Source organism: Hyperolius riggenbachi, chromosome 12, assembly GCF_040937935.1.
Source record: "Hyperolius riggenbachi isolate aHypRig1 chromosome 12, aHypRig1.pri, whole genome shotgun sequence".
NCBI classification, from domain to species: Eukaryota; Metazoa; Chordata; class Amphibia; order Anura; family Hyperoliidae; genus Hyperolius; species Hyperolius riggenbachi.
The window spans coordinates 20,619,125-20,636,656 of record NC_090657.1 but is presented as its reverse complement, the minus strand read 5'-3'; the positions used below and the strand labels follow the sequence as shown (position 1 = coordinate 20,636,656).

The 17,532-nt window shown below is 46.5% G+C and overlaps 1 protein-coding gene across 5 annotated transcripts in view; it reads left to right on the top strand.

Moving 5' to 3' along the window:
* Positions 1-17,532, top strand: part of AXIN2 (axin 2) — a 76,257-nt gene that overhangs the window by 21,379 nt on the left and 37,346 nt on the right. For 2 of the 5 annotated variants that reach the window (XM_068264196.1, XM_068264197.1), the window contains exons 2-3: positions 5,084-5,984; positions 11,502-11,645. In XM_068264196.1, the coding sequence (XP_068120297.1) occupies positions 5,084-5,984; positions 11,502-11,645 (1,045 nt within the window). Of the gene's footprint in view, positions 1-1,585; positions 1,605-1,780; positions 1,887-2,239; positions 2,259-5,083; positions 5,985-11,501; positions 11,646-17,532 lie in introns of those variants that run through there. The other 3 variants (XM_068264200.1, XM_068264198.1, XM_068264199.1) reach the window with 3 other exon arrangements.

Below are 17,532 nucleotides of genomic sequence, written 5' to 3'. Positions count from 1 at the left end.
AGAATATAAGCCATGCACTGTGGATTGGGGGGAATATAAGCCATGCACTGGGGACAGAAGATATATAAGCCATGCACTGGGGACTGGGGGGAATATAAGCCATGCACTGGGGACTGGGGAGAATATAAGTCATGCACTGGGGACTGGGGAGAATATAAGCCATGCTCTGGGGAATATATAAACCATGCACTGGGGAGAATATAAGTCATGCACTGGGGACTGGGGAGAATATAAGCCATGCTCTGGGGAATATATAAACCATGCACTGGGGAGAATATAAGCCATGCACTGGGGAGAATATAAGCCATGCACTGTGGAGAATATAAGCCATGCACTGGGGAGAAAATAAGCCATGCACTGAGGAGAATATAAGCCATGCACTGAGGAGAATATAAGCCATGCACTGGGACTGTGGAGAATATAAGCCATGCACTGGGGGGAATATAAGCCATGCACTGGGGGAATATAAGCCATGCTCTGGGGACAGAAGATATATAAGCCATGCACTGGGGGGAATATAAGCCATGCTCTGGGGAGAGAAGATATATAAGCCATGCACTGGGGGGAATATAAGCCATGCACTGTGGAGAATATAAGCCATGCACTGGGGACTGGGGAGAATATAAGCCATGCACTGGGACTGGGGAGAATATAAGCCATGCACTGTGGAGAATATAAGCCATGCACTGGGACTGGGGGGAATATAAGCCATGCACTGGGGGGAATATAAGCCATGCACTGGGGGAATATAAGCCATGCTCTGGGGACAGAAGATATATAAGCCATGCACTGGGGGGAATATAAGCCATGCTCTGGGGAGAGAAGATATATAAGCCATGCACTGGGGGGAATATAAGCCATGCACTGTGGAGAATATAAGCCATGCACTGGGGACTGGGGAGAATATAAGCCATGCACTGGGACTGGGGAGAATATAAGCCATGCACTGTGGAGAATATAAGCCATGCACTGGGACTGGGGAGAATATAAGCCATGCACTGTGGAGAATATAAGCCATGCACTGGGACTGTGGAGAATATAAGCCATGCACTGGGACTGGGGGGAATATAAGCCATGCACTGAGGAGAATATACGCCATGCACTGGGGGGAATATAACTTATAAGCCATGCACTGGGGGGAATATAAGCCATGCACTGGGGGGAATATAACTTATAAGCCATGCACTGGGGGGAATATAAGCCATGCACTGGGGGGAATATAAGCCATGCACTGGGGGGAATATAAGCCATGCACTGGGGAGAATATAAGCCATGCACTGGGGACAGAAGATATACAAGCCATGCATTAGGTCAGGGGGGAAATGCAGCCATGCATGGAGCACAAGCGGAATGCAGCCACACAGAGGCAGGGTTGAGTGAATGGAAGGACAGGCTCTCTTTGATGTGGAGTTGGAGAGGAGTGTCAGGAAATTTGGTATAGAGGGAGCAGAGGAGGGGGGAGGAGGAGGGAGCTGGATGGATTCTCAGCTTTCTGTACACATCATTCTCTGCTGCTCTGCCTGCAGCTCTCTGCCGCCTCCTGTAGTGCCAGGCTGGGGGGCTGCACACATGTGAGGGGCACCCTGGCACCCCCTGCAGGGATGGTAAGCTGCTTCCCTCCCCCTCCCTTTGATGCAGTTGTCCTTTGAAGTGTGTGCTGTGTGTGATACAATGTAGCAAGGTGGATAGTGTGACAAGTCCCTCCTCTCATCTCCCTCCGCCTCCTCCTCCTCTCTCAGCCTCCTATCATCATACCCCCCTGTCATCTCTCAAGAAGCTGTGCAGCTTGGCCAGGGGTCACTTCTCAGCCAGCACTGTGGAGGGCCCATAGCCCCATCTCTGGGTGCCCTCCCTGCCAGGACTGCCATGGGTGCTGAGGCCATCAGGTAACCCTGGGCTGGGAAGGGCTGGATGCATTTGCTGGGTGCCCATGCCATGCCCCTGGCCTCTGGATCAGGTGTATTGTGAACCTGGCTGTGGAGCGAGTTCTGGACACATCCTGCTGCTTTTATCCAGCTATTTGCCTTTATTTGCTGTCTTTGCTGATCCCTCAGCTGTGCTTTGTGTTGTGCTGGAGGTTTTGCATTGCTGTTGTTGCTGTAAGTTGGAGGTATTACTGGTAATATTAGAGCTGCTTGATGTCTAGCCGGTGTGTGGCTCCTGTGCTGCCTTTGCTATTTGATATATATTTCATGGCTTTGCATGTTGTTATTGCTCCGGTGGGGTTTAATGTTTCGTATAGCCAGGATTGCTGTACGGTATGTCAGCAGGGATATTATGCTGGGCTGTGTGCTTTTTTGCTGTTACTTTGTGCTGCTTGGTCACCTTCAGGATGAAGCATGTTTTACCAGTGATTATTCTTGTAGTATGTCCTCTATGGTGGTGCTGTGAAGCTGGGACTTGTTGTGCTTTGCGGTCGGATGGGTTCTATGCCGTCAGGTGGGAGCTTTGATGCTGGGGCATATTGAGAAGACGAGTGCCGTAAAGCGGGGAAGGTTCAGTACAGGCAGTCGGGTGGTGTGTGGCAGGGAAGGTGCTGTGCAGGAGGATGGGTGCTGTGCAGGAGGATGGGGGCTGTGTATGGCAGGGAAGGTGCTGTGTATGGCAGGGAAGGTGCTGTGCAGGAGGATGGGTGCTGTGCAGGAGGATGGGTGCTGTGCAGGAGGATGGGTGCTGTGTATGGCAGGGAAGGTGCTGTGCAGGAGGATGGGTGCTGTGCAGGAGGATGGGTGCTGTGTATGGCAGGGAAGGTGCTGTGTGGGAGGATGGGTGCTGTGTATGGCAGGGAAGGTGCTGTGTGGGAGGATGGGGCTGTGCAGGAGGATGGGTGCTGTGTATGGCAGGGAATGTGCTGTGCAGGAGGGTGGGTGCTGTGCAGGAGGATGGGTGCTGTGCAGGAGGATGGGTGCTGTGTATGGCAGGGAAGGTGCTGTGTGGGAGGATGGGTGCTGTGTATGGCAGGGAAGGTGCTGTGCAGGAGGATGGGGCTGTGCAGGAGGATGGGTGCTGTGCAGGAGGATGGGTGCTGTGCAGGAGGATGGGTGCTGTGTATGGCAGGGAAGGTGCTGTGTGGGAGGATGGGTGCTGTGTATGGCAGGGAAGGTGCTGTGCAGGAGGATGGGGCTGTGCAGGAGGATGGGTGCTGTGTATGGCAGGGAAGGTGCTGTGTGGGAGGATGGGTGCTGTGTATGGCAGGGAAGGTGCTGTGCAGGAGGATGGGGCTGTGCAGGAGGATGGGTGCTGTGCAGGAGGATGGGTGCTGTGTATGGCAGGGAATGTGCTGTGCAGGAGGATGGGGCTGTGCAGAAGGATGGGTGCTGTGTATGGCAGGGAAGGTGCTGTGCAGGAGGATGGGTGCTGTGTATGGCAGGGAAGGTGCTGTGCGGGAGGATGAGTGCTGTGCATGGCAGGGAAGGTGCTGTGCAGGAGGATGGGTGTTGTGCAGGAGGATGGGTGCTGTGTATGGCAGGAAAGGTGCTGTGCAGAAGGATGGGTGCTGTGCAGAAGGATGGGTGCTGTGCAGGGGGATGGGTGCTGTGTATAGCAGGGAAGGTGCTGTGCAGGAGGATGGGTGCAGTGCAGGAGGATGGGTGCTGTGTATAGCAGGGAAGGTGCTTGAAAGGCAGACTGATGATCAGGGAAGGTGTTCTGTATAGCAGGGAAGCTGTTTCACAGGCAGATTGGTTACTAGGGAAGGAGCTGTGCAGGCAGTTGGATGCTGTGAAGTAAGGAAGGAGCTCAGCAAAATGTTGGGTGCTAGGAAGCAGGAAAGGTGCTCTGCGGGCAGTTAGGTGCACTGCAGGTGGTTGGGTGCTATGAAGCAGGGAAGGTGCTATGAAGCAGGGAAGGGGCTCTGCAGGCGGTTAGGTGTTGTGTAGGCAGCTGATTACTGTGTATAGCAGGGAAGGTGCTGTGCAGGCTGTTGGGTGCTATGAAGCAGGGAAGGTGCTCTGCAGGCGGTTGGGTGCTATGAAGCAGGGAAGGTGCTCTGCAGGTGGTTGGGTGCTATGAAGTAGGGAAGGTGCTGTGCAGGCTGTTGTGGGCTATGAAGCATGGAATGTGTTCTGCAGGCGGTTGGGTGCTATGAAGTAGGGAAGGTACTCTGCAGGCGGTTGGGTGCTATGAAGCAGGGAAGGTGCTCTGCAGGCGGTTGGGTGCTATGAAGTAGGGAAGGTACTCTGCAGGCGGTTGGGTGCTATGAAGCAGGGAAGGTGCTCTGCAGGCGGTTGGGTGCTATGAAGTAGGGAAGGTACTCTGCAGGCGGTTGGGTGCTATGAATCAGGGAAGGTGCTCTGCAGGCGGTTGGGTGCTATGAAGCAGGGAAGATGTTCTGCAGGCGTTTAGGTGTTGTGTAAGCAGCTGGGTACTGTGTATAGCAGTGAAGGTGCTGTGCAGGCGGTTGGGTGCTATGTGTAAGCTGAGTGCTTGACTACTTCAAGCAGAGAATATGTTGTGAAGCAGGGAAGGTTGGTGACTGTGGAGCAGGGAAGGTTGGTGACTGTGGAGCAGGGAAAGTTGGTGACTGTGGAGCAGGGAAGGTTGGTGACTGTGAAGCAGGGAAGTGAATAGTGATCTCCAGTCTTTAGCTGGGTGGTTTCTTGTGATCGGAATCTGGGAATGAGAAACAGATGCCTCAGAGAAGCTCGGCTATGGCGGGGAGATGTCTGTGGCATAACTGCCTCTCTGTGCTTTCCTCTGCCTCATTATCTGTGTCTGATACCGCGCTAAACCCACCGCATCTATCTGCTGGCACCTGTGCGTTCTGTATTCAGGAGTCATTCTGAATGGTGTGTGATATACATTATATATCAACCCCTGCTAAAAGATCTGTCTGTCTGTCTGTCTATCTATCTATCTATCTATCTATCTATCTATCTATCTATCTATCTATCTCTGGTCTGTGTGGATGGAGAGGGTTAAGCCTAAGCGCTCACACTGTGTCCTTTGAAAGTGCTCTGTGATTTGCATTGTGTATGTCTGTGGCTCTCTCTGCCAGTGAGGAGTTGAAAAGACTGTTTACTCTTTCTTTTGATGTTGGGCGGATCTGGTTTTGATTAAATCAATACTTTCTTTTCATTTACAGAGGGAAGAAGGCTCACAGGATCCCCTGCTGACTTGAGAGAGGGAGAGCAGATTACAGAGGAATTTCACATCCACAATAGCAGCCAGAGAGCCATGAACAGTGCCTTGCTGGTGACTCACCTCTCGGATGAGAACAGCAGCTTTAGGGAAGACGCCCCACGTCCGCCAGTGCCAGGAGAGGAAGGCCAAGCACCATGCCAGCTGCCAGCACAAAGCCAAAGATCAAAGCCTGCGCCACTTTCTGATACCCACCGGAGAAATGAAGATGGTTTGGGGGAGCCGGAAGGCAGTGCGACCCCTGACTCTCCTCTGGCACGGTGGAATAAGTCCTTGCATTGCTTGCTTGGAGATCAGGATGGAGCCCATCTTTTCCGAACCTTCATGGAGAGGGAGAAATGTGTGGATTCTTTAGACTTTTGGTTTGCCTGCAATGGTTTCAGGCAGATGGACATCAAGGACACCAAAACACTAAGGGTGGCCAAGGCTATCCACAAGCGCTACATAGAGAACTGCGGCGTTGTGTCCAAACAGCTGAAGCCTCCGACCAAAGTTTTCATCCGGGACTCCGTCAAGAAACAGCATATCGATTCCACTATGTTTGATCAAGCTCAGGCGGAGATTCAGGTTCTTATGGAGGACAACGCTTATCAAATGTTCCTCACCTCCGATATATATCTTGAGTACGTCAGGACTGGAGGAGAGAACACAGCTTACTTCAATAATATAGGACCGGGGAGTTTGAAACTTGTGAGTGGCTATCTACCCACTTTAAATGAGGAGGAGGAACTGAACTGTGTGGACCTAAAACCCAAGAGCTCGCCATCAGTGGTGGCTCTGTCCAGTAAATCACTGAGGGCTTCAGCAGCTTCCCGAGCCAAGGAGGCCTTGGACCACTGCTACAGGTAGGTGCCAACCTCCATATCTGTGCTTCATCACCATCCATCCATGTTTATGGTTTTTCCATGGGGCATGTGGAGTTTTGTAGCTGTCCTTATTCCACGCATAGTTCCAGGGATAATTGAGTCATGGTTCCCTTCAGTAGTGCCGTTACACTGTTAATAATCCGTTCTCCGTGGTCACTGGTGTTCTGTACTGCATTACTGGTAGACGTTACCGTTAAATGTCCTCCTTAGTTTCCCCCTCATCTTTATGGGCTCTGCCGTTGTGACAGAAGCACAGGCAAGATCGCAGATGCTCATTAGCTCTATTACCGCCGACTGATAGTTCTCATTGTTTTAGTCTTTGGTGAAGAGAATGTTTGGCTGTCGTTAAGCGCTGGAGAGCATTTCAACTTACTTGGTCACGGTTTTCAGGAGTAGATATTGTGTTACGCTCATCATACAGCTGGTTCAGATACCAAGTTCACTGTCCATTGGTGAGGGTGCCACTAACTAGGTGACAGGGTCATATGGATACACACACAGCTGGTACCATGCTCACCCCAGGTGACCCTCCTGTGGAAGTGCTTACTGGGTGGAGGAGGTCGCCCCCTGCTGACACAGCTAGCACATACACCAACAGTGACAGCGCCAGGAACCACGCTGTTTCCCGCAACATGGAATATCAGACTGGATTGTCTGAAGAGCTGACATTTTATATGCATATACATACCATTTCATAATCAAAATAAACTTATAGACTGCCAAAAATGTTATAAAATACATTTTCAACATTTATATTGCTTTGCTCCATCTACCTACTGGAGAAGGCATATTGATATATCTTGTAGGTTATTCCATTGCTGACCTGTCTGGAGATCAGTAAAACATTGCCCTGTTTTATCTATTGCTTGATACGTGCATATGATATATTTTCTGAACACTATCCCATTACTGACCTGTCTAGGAGTCTGCACAGTGTTGCTTTGTACCATCTCCCCTCAGGTGCATAGTGTGTATTCTGAAGGTTTTTCCAATATTGGGATCTCTAGAGACTTGCAGAACATCGCCCTGCCCCATCTACCTCCTGATAGGTATACATTATACTGATTATTGGTTCTACAGTGTAACTGCAGAACATGGCTTTGTCCCATCTCCCCCCTGACAGGTACTTATTCTGCAAATTATTTTATTACTGACGCCTCAATATACTTGCAAAGAATTGCTGTTCCCTTTCTGCCTCGTGACACATAAAAATTGTACATTACATAGACCAGCGTTTCTTAACATGTTCAAATACTATATCCATCAATGAAAAATGGGGTTTGCTGACCAATTCCCCCCCATGTGAACAACATCATCTCAAGTCCATCTGAATACATTTACATTTGTTTGGTGTACTCAATATTGGTGTATAATCCATTACTGACTTCTCTAGATACCTGCAGAACATTGATCTGTCCCAGGTATCTCCTGACTGATAGAGTGACATAGTTTTCAGATTATTCCATTGCTTGGCTCTCAAGATATCTGCAAAACATTGATCTGTCCCAGGTACCCCCTGACTGATACAGAGTGATATAGTATTCAGATTATTCCATTGCTTGACTCTCTAGATACCAGCAGAATGTTGCGGACAGATACCTAGTGATATATTCTGTAGATTATCCCATTGCTTGCCTCTCTAGATATCTGCAAAATGTGTCTCTGTCCCATTTTTTTTTTTTTGGACAGAATTGATATACAGATTCCCATTGCTTGCCTCTCTATATATCTGAATGTTGCGCTATCATACCCTATGTGGACAGATACCTAGTGATATAAACTGTAGATTATGCCATTGCAAGCCTCTCTAGATATCTGCTGAATGTTGCTCGGTCCTATCTTCTCTGGACAGATACCTAGTGATATATTCTGCAGATTATCCCATTGCTTGCCTCTCTAGATATCTGCTGAATGTTGCTCGGTCCTATCTTCTCTGGACAGATACCTAGTGATATATTCTGCAGATTATTTCATTGCTTGCCTTTCTAGATAGCTACTGAACCTTTCTCTATCCAATCTTCTCTGGACAGATACCTAGTGATATATTCTACAGATTTTGCCATTGCTTGCCTCTCTAGATAGCTACTGAACCTTTCTCTATCCTATCTTCTCTGGACAGATACCTAGTGATATATTCTGCAGATTTTGCCATTGCTTGCCTCTCTAGATATCTGCTGAATGTTGCTCTGTCCTATCTTCTCTGGACAGATACCTAGTGATATATTCTACAGATTTTGCCATTGCTTGCCTCTCTAGATAGCTACTGAACCTTTCTCTATCCTATCTCTGCTGGACAGATACCTAGTGATATATTCTGCAGATGATGCCATTAATTGCCCCTCTAGATATATTGCAATGTCCCATCTTCCACCTGACATACACATAATGTATATAGTGTTTGGATTATGTCAGTAACAAACTCTCTAGAGATCTGAAGAGCGTGGCTCTGTCCCATCTACCTCCTGACAGATATCTGTATATTCTGCAGATTATTGCTAAGACTCTTCATTTCCTGGAATAATTATGTCCCGGAACCTCGGGAGGCTCCGGGTCACTTGACTGTTGGAACTGGGGTAGCACCCTGTCATATCATTTTGGTGGAGGTGTCTGGTGTGGTGCTGGAAGGGTTAAGCCGTGAAAGGCGGAGGTTAATTGGAAGGAATGTTGGGCCTTTGAAGTGGGATGACTTGGAAGAAGATCACCCCTCTGATCTGGGCCTCAGAGAAACCCTATAATGGATCCAGTATGTAGTTATAGTCGGCTCCGCTATTATCTCTGCATTCATTTCAATGTCTGATTCCGAGATGAAAGTAAGACTTCCCATCATATCTACAAAGCTCAGCGACAGTCCATTTATAGACGCGCCCGCGTGTCTCACACGGTCCGTTATGTGTTTCACACGCGTGTCCCTGGAGCACTTCCACACACGTGTAAAGGTGAGTCCTCTCAGCCAGCGCCACCCCCACAGCTTCCCCCCAATAGGAGTAGCTGCCTACGCCTGGGAAGGTGGCAGAAACTTACATTATTTCCAATGTATTCATAGCTCTGACATATTCCACAGCACTGTACAGAGATCACTGATACATGTACCCCATCTGCACCAGAGGAGCTTACACTCTAATGTCCTCAGAATAGTCACACACTACTATTTATTATACATTATATAACTCTGATATATTGCCCAGCACTGCACAGAAATCACTGATACATGTACCCCATCTGCATCAGAGAAGCTTACGCTCTAATGCCTCAGAATAATTACACACTACTAATTATTATACATTATATAACCCTGATATATTGCACAGCGCTGTACAGAGATCACTGACCCATTCACACTAGTCTCTGCACCAGAGGAGCTTACACTCTTATGTCCTCACCACACTCACACACTACTACATGTATAGAGCTCTGGCATATACAGTATCACACCTCTGTACAGAGGTGACCGATCCACTCCCATCACTCTCTGCACCAGAGAAGCTTTCACTCTAACGTCATCACACCCTACTATTTATTAATATACATTGTATAACCCTGATATATTACACAGCAGTGTACAGAGATCACTGACCAATTCCTATCAGTCTCTGCACCAGAGGAGCTTACACTCTAATGTCCACACCACACCCTCACACTACTACATGTCTATAGGTCATGCGTATATCACAGCGCTGTACAGAGGTGACCGATCCACTCCCATCACTCTCTGCACCAGAGAAGCTTTCACTCTAACGTCATCACACCCTACTATTTATTAATATACATTGTATAACCCTGATATATTACACAGCAGTGTACAGAGATCACTGACCAATTCCCATCAGTCTCTGCACCAGAGGAGCTTACACTCTAATGTCCACACCACACCCTCACACTACTACATGTCTATAGCTCATGCGTATATCACAGCGCTGTACAGAGGTCACCGACCCACTCCCATCAATCTCTGCACCAGAGGAGCTTACACTCTAATGTCCTCACTACAGTCACACGCTGCTAATATTATTATTTATGTTTACCTTTATATAGCTCTGACGTATGCTGTAGCTCTGTACAGAGATCACAGATCCGTTCATTTAAGTCTGCACAAGAGGAGCTTACACTCTAATGTCCTCCCCACACAGGGCAATCCAATGAGCTGCTATGCTTTCTTATTTACAACAACAACAAATAGCATTTGTAAAGCTTTGCTGTTTTGATCCTTAGTATGGAACACATCCTGCAGGTCAAGTGATAGTTACAGCTGTATTCCCAGTTGGAAATATTGGGATGACCTCTTACTAAAGCTAGAGGTTATATTTGGTAACTGAAGACCCCATAGACAGGCAAACAGGTTCATTCCAATAGCTGCGATCCAGGTTTGGGTATCAGTATTTCAGTGCTGGTAAATGTTGTTTCTCTTTTTCCTTGTAATATCACAGGCCCACATTTCATATGAAACTAGGGATGGTTATTGGTCTGTTCTGAGGGTATAGAGTCAAAGTTTATGGTGAGAATTTTGAGAGTGACCATGATTAGGCTACCCCACCTGGGGGACCTGAACGAGGCTGGGGACCTGAACGAGGCTGAGGACCTGTCACCTCTCATCTGTCCAGGATAGACCACGGCATCACCGGTCTTAGGTCATTATCATATTGGAAGATACATTTCTTCGAACCATTTGAAATTAACTTGTTCCCTTAGTGTCAGTTTTGAGCCTAAGCTGAATACATTAAGTTAGTTTTACACTTTATAGCTGACCCTGGTTAACAATATCTTCTCCACTTTTTACACAGTTGGAAACATTATTCCATATGTGGTTCACAGTGGGGTGTAACATCCACAGTGGATATCATTTGGGATATTTTTCCAATGATATCTCCGTCATTCTGGGCAGAGGATAATTGGCTCATTTCTGTAGGACAGAGTTTCCAAACTGGTCCTCAAGTCCCACCATCAATTCATGCTTTGTAGTCCTCTACACAGGCAGTATGTCAACTGTGTATATGTGAGGTTTACCTGCAGGACACACAATGCTTATGGATCTTGAGACCTGGTTTGGGAAACACTTTGATTATTAAATTGTAATGTCCGTTGGGGTCAGAAAGTATTTCTGCTCAATAATGGTGGAAAGTGGATGGAGTGGGGGGGAAAGAGCAGTGTGATACAAAAAACATAAAGTATAAAAACCTTAGTAGACCAATTCAACTTAAGAAGCTTACGTGGAATTTCCCTTTCTCGTCTTCCTCTGCTGAATGTCCAATTTGGGGTGGAGTCAACTATCCGTCAGACCATTCAATAATGATTAATTATTTTCACCATCACAAGATTTCAGAGTAGCTTCTTTAGCCAAACCAAGTCTAGTGTTTTTTTCTGAAATAAGCAGGGATATACCAATGTTTAGAAGGACCTTTGTATGTCGCTACTTCTGTCCTAGATTCTGGCAGTGTCATGTTATTTGACACCCAAGTAAGAGACTTGATAGTCAGTCGTCTGATCTCATTTCTCCTGTAGGTCCTGCAAGAGGAGTGGTGACCCCATCAACCCATACCATGTGACCTCCGGATATGTGTTTGCCCCAGCTACCAGCGCCAATGAGAGCGAGATTTCTAGTGATGCCATGACGGATGATTCCATGTCCATGACGGACAGTAGCGTGTAAGTGACCTTTTAACTCTTCTACCTGTTGTTTGCTCTGTAGGTCACAACTGTACGGCCCTCCTAACTTCCTGTCCCTCATCAGGACCTCTTTCGCGAAAATCGTACAAATTTAAATTCCATGTAAACATATTCAAAAAAGAAGTACTCTTCTTCCAGAGTAAAATGAGCCATAAATTACTTTTCTCCTATGTTGCTGACACTTACAGTAGGTACCGGTAGTAGAAATCTGACATTACCGACAGATTTTGGACTAGCCCATTTTCTCTTGGGGGAGTTCTCAGGGTTTTCTTTATTTTTTAAAAGCACTTAGTGATTGGCAGTTGCTCCGTCCAACTGCCAAAAAAGTGTGCAGCGAACAGGGAGGCCGGACCGCATCTTTGTATAAATCTTTTTCAGGGAATGTCTTTATAAAGGCCGTGCTGAAAACCCCCCCATGAAGAGGTGCACTACCTAAAACCTGTCGGTAATGTCAGATTTCTACTACCTACTGTAAGGGACAGCAACATAGGAGAGAAGTAAAGTATGGCTCATTTTACTCAGGAAGAAACGTACTTCTTATTTGAAAGTGTTTTAAATTTTAAGATTTTCGCGACAGTTCCTCTTTAAGTGCTTAAGAAAACAGGACCGTATTTGATCCAAGTTGGATCAAAAAGCTCACAGAAGCTCTTTTGCATAGATAACAACTGAAGTTTTTTAACTCTTCCTGTACTGGGAAACAATATGAGACTCTTTTCTTTGGTACTAATTACACATACAATTCACAATCTCATAAGTTTATTTTCGCTTCAGGTTTGCTTGAAGGGTGACGATGATCTGGCCAGATTTTGTTCTATGGAGAATATCCACTGGTTTACATTGTCATTTTTCTCCACCTCTAACCTGGCATTACTTTAATAATCCTACCACTTACTGTAGGGTTTAACATCTAATAGCACTGAAAGTGAAGGAAGAGTTCTGCTTACAGTAGAACTTGTAGAGAGTAAAATATGGAGGCTGCTATATTAGTGTCCTGTTTTAAGAATGCTGTTTACTTAAAGGACCACTATTGCGAAAATGTAAAATACATGTAAACACATACAAATGAGAAGCATGTTTCTTCCAGAGTAAAATGAGCCATACATTACTTTTTTCCTATAATGCTGTCACTTACAGTAGGTAGTAGAAATCTGACAGAACCGACAGGTTTTGAACTGTTCCATCTCTCCATAGGGGATTCTCAGCATGGCTTTATTGTTTATAAAGACACTCCCTGAAAAAGATTTATAAAAAGATGGTGACCAGCCTCCCTGCTCACCGTACACTTTTTTGGCGGTTAGACGGAGCAACTGCCGTTCACTAAATGCTTTTGAAAATTAAGAAAACCCTGAGAATCCCCAATGAGTAAATGGGCTAGTCCAAAACCTGTGATTATTTCAGATTATCTAATACTTACTGTTAGAGACAGCAACATAGGAGAAAAGTAATTTTTGGCTCATTTTACTCTGGAAGAAACGTACTTCTTATCTGTATATGTTTACATATATTTTACATTTTAAGATTTTTGTGACAGTGGTCCTTTAATTGCTGTGACAGTGGTCCTTTAATTGTTGTGCTGCGGTTTTGGCTTCAGTATTGTCACATAATGAACAAGCATGCAGCCAGCGGTATCCTCTGATCTGCATATTTGTTCTGTACTTTGTGATTTAGAATACAAGAATCTAAAGGAGAGTATAGCGGCCTGAATATCTACCAAGTGATCTCCGAATGGTTTGGAATGGTCGCTGTACCACCCTGCACCTCTTGATTTTGTATGGATTTCTGCAGAAATCTGATCCAGAGTAAATAGAGAAACTGCAGATGCCAGACGTAGCTATGGGGCATCGTCCCTATGGCACTCCTTATTCCTGCTAGGACACAACATTTATCATCATGCCCAATCATACTACTTCCTGGTATTGATTGGAACGTCATCAGTCAGGCCTATAGGCAGAGGCGGAACTACAGGTGAACAGACCTTGCAATTGCAGGGAGTAAGGGGACCCCAGACATGGCCACATTTCAGAGAAGGCCACATAGGCCATGGCCTAGGGCACCAGGAAAGCAAGAAGCGGCAGTGGGGTGCTAATTGTGTGCAGTGTGCTATACATAATTAAGAATCAAAATTTGGTACATGGTATTAAGTGTTTTCTTTTTTTGTTTTGTTTTTTCTTTGAAGTGCACTGCCCACTATCAGAGATAAGCAAGCTTGATTTTGCGAGAAGCAAACTCGTTCTGGGATTGGGGGGGGCTGTCACTGTATAAGCAAGTGTTCAATTGTCTATGCCGTCATTGCCTTCCTTCTGATACGATTCACGCTGCTCTCCAACTTCTGACACTTCTGTCTTCACATTTCTGCTGTCACCTGCTAATCCCTACAGTCACGCACTAACTGTCCTCAGTGGAGTTTACAATCTCATCCCTGCCATCATGTCGCTAACTGTCCTCAGATGTGTTTACAGTCTAATCCCTGCTGTGCTTGGGGCGGCTAAGATGCTTTTGGTCTGAGGGCAGCTGATGATAGTGGGCCTTGGGAGGTAAAAAGTACACATCCTGCCCTGACCCCAGATACTACTTCACCCCCTATGATAAAGGGGTCCATCCTTCAGATCAGGTGGTTTTGTGGCTATACAAAGGCTATTATGCCTTTGAAGATTATGATGGTCACACTTGATTTATGAACCTTGTGAGATGGGCCTCCAGGCTGTGAGGGTCACCAGAGGAAGGCAAGAGAAAGGGTGTGAGCATACAGAGGGGCTCCGGCTGATTCATACAAAGTGCTTGAATCTGATGATTGGTTTCCTTTAGAAGCAGAGTATTGGCTAGTCAATCTTTTAACATGAAGTCAGCTTTGGCTACTGCCAGGGGAGATTTTTGGGAAATTCTGGGGTCATGCTTCTCTATGGTGAGCCACAGACCAGTGTCCATGCAGAGGGCAGATGATCATTGTTGGAGCTGATCATTTGTGGTCAGATGAGTTTTGTATATCTGTACAGTAATTGCTTGTTCTCTAGAGCCCAATGTTCTCAGGGAATAATCATCAGCCATGTTTTCTCAGCCTGTCTGTGATGTTCTCCTCCCAGACAGAAGTCTCCCCTTTCTTCCCTCCCAGACAGAAGTCTCCCCTTTATCCCCTCCAATAGCTGAGCCAAGTTGTCCTGTCTGTGCAGAGACTGCTGGTCAGGCAGAGAAGTCAGATCAACCTCTCTACATCCAGCCACCACCTAATGTCTCATCCTCAGTGACTGTCCTGCTGGGACCCCACCCCCTTCCCTTCAGACAATCCCCCCCACTGCTCCATATATGAAAAGGCTTTTCTGCCCACAATGGCTGATTAAACCATCAGGGGGCAACTACAAAGCATTCCCAGGTCCCCCTCCCCTCCTCCCTCCTGTATTCATTACAGCTTCAAATAAACCTGTGATGTCACTGTGAGCATTGTCAGCTGCTCCCATCCATCTCTGTCCCGGCCAGCTCTGCTCAGAACCCAGCCTGGGCATCCACTACCCCTGAGGCATGTACTGCCAGCTCTGCCTTATATATTTAACCTGGGCATCCACTACCCCTGAGGCATGTGCTGCCAGCTCTGCCTTATATATCTAACCTGGGCATCCACTACCCCTAAGGGATGTGCTGCCAGCTCTACTATATACATATCTAACCTGAGCATCCACTACCCTTGAGGGATGTGCTGATATATATATATGAAGTTTTCCACATTTTGTCACATTACTGCCACAAACATGCATCAATTTTATTGGAATTCCACGTGAAAGACCAATACAAAGTGGTGACCATGTGAGAAGTGGATCGAAAATCATACATCATTCCAAACATTTTTTACAAATAAATAACTGCAAAGTGGGGTGTGCGTAATTATTCGGCCCTCTGAGCCAATACTTTTTCAGAACCACCTTTTGCTGCAATTACAGCTGCCAGTCTTTTAGGGTATGTCTCTACCAGCTTTGCACATCTAGAGACTGAAATCCTTGCCCATTCTTCTTTGCAAAATAGCTCCAGCTCAGTCAGATTAGATGGACAGCGTTTGTGAACAGCAGTTTTCAGATCTTGCCACAGATTCTCGAATTGGTTTTAGATCTGGACTTTGACTGGGCCATTCTAACACATAGATATGTTTTGTTTTAAACCATTCCATTGTTGCCCTGGCTTTATGTTTAGGGTCATTGTCCTGCTGGAAGGTGAACCTCCGCCCCAGTCTCAAGTCTTTTGCAGACTCCAAGAGGTTTTCTTCCAAGTTTGCCCTGTATTTGGCTCCATCTATCTTCCCATCAACTCTGACCAGCTTCCCTGTCCCTGCTGAAGAGATGCACCCCCCACGCATGATGCTGCCACCACCATATTTGACTGTGGGGATGGTGTGTTCAGAGTGATGTGCAGTGTTAGTTTTCCGCCCCCCATAGTGTTTTGCATTTTGGCCAAAAAGTTCCATTTTGGTCTCATCTGACCAGAAAACCTTCTTCCACATGTTTGCTGTGTCCCCCACATGGCTTGTGGCAAACTGCAAACGGGACTTCTTATGTTTTCTGTTAACAAAGCCTTTCTTCTTGCCACTCTTCCATAAAGGCCAACTTTGTGCAGTGCATGACTAATAGTTGTCCTATGGACAGATTCCCCCACCTGAGCTGTAGATCTCTGCAGCTCATCCAGAGTCACCATGGGCCTCTTGACTGCATTTCTGATCAGCGCTCTCCTTGTTTGGCCTGTGAGTTTAGGTGGACGGCCTTGTCTTGGTAGGTGTACAGTTGTGCCATACTCCTTCCATTTCTGAATGATCGCTTAAACAGTGCTCCGTGGGATCTTCAAGGCTTTGGAAATCTTTTTGTAGCCTAAGCCTGTTTTAAATTTCTCAATAACTTGATCCCTGACCTGTCTTGTGTGTTCTTTGGACTTCATGGTGTTGTTGCTCCCAATATTCTCTTAGACAACCTCTGAGGCCCTCACAGAGCAGCTGTATTTGTACTGACATTAGATTACACACAGGTGCACTCTATTTAGTCATTAGCACTCACCAGGCAATGTCTATAGGCAACTGACTGCACTCAGACCAAAGGGGGCCGAATAATTACGCACACACCACTTTGCAGTTATTTATTTGTAAAAAATGTTTGGAATCGTGTATGATTTTCGTTCCACTTCTCACGTGTACACCACTTTGTATTGGTCTTTCATGTGGAATAAAATGGATTCATGTTTGTGGCAGTAATGTGACAAAATGTGGAAAACTTCAAGGGGGACGAATACTTTTGCCACATCTACCTTATATCCGGTCTGGGCATCCACTACCCCCTAACTATTGTGCTGCCCCCTCTGCCTGTCATCTAAACTGGGCAGCCAATTTTCATGCTGCAGCTATATTGTTGGCTTGGCAACAATGTTGTGGGGTTCCACTTACAATTCTAGGGGATGTCTTCTGTATGGTTTAGAAAATCGTTAGTGATCATCTATCCCTTGGTCAATGATACCTCCTTTGAATACACTCCTGGTTCACAATTGGCACAGGTCATGGAGCTCAGGACATCTTCTCATTGGCTGTCAGGGAACATCCTGTCTATCAGTATCACTGTTCCTGTTCTCTGTGTGAAGTGTTAAACCAGTTGCCATTTAACCAAATTCATATCAGGAACCTGGCAACCTACCACCTATGTTCCAGCTCCCGCTTCCTCTCTGGTTTGCAGCACCTCTGAGGAACCACAGGTCTCATTTGGCTGTCTGAATATTCTGGACCTTCTAGTTCCCTCTGTTCTGAGATCTGTAGTGTCGTCCTTGTGAAGCAGGGAGCTGCAGGTTCCCCCTTTCCTTTCCCGCAGGCTATTTATATTGATTCTGTCCTAAGATGACAGCACTGCAC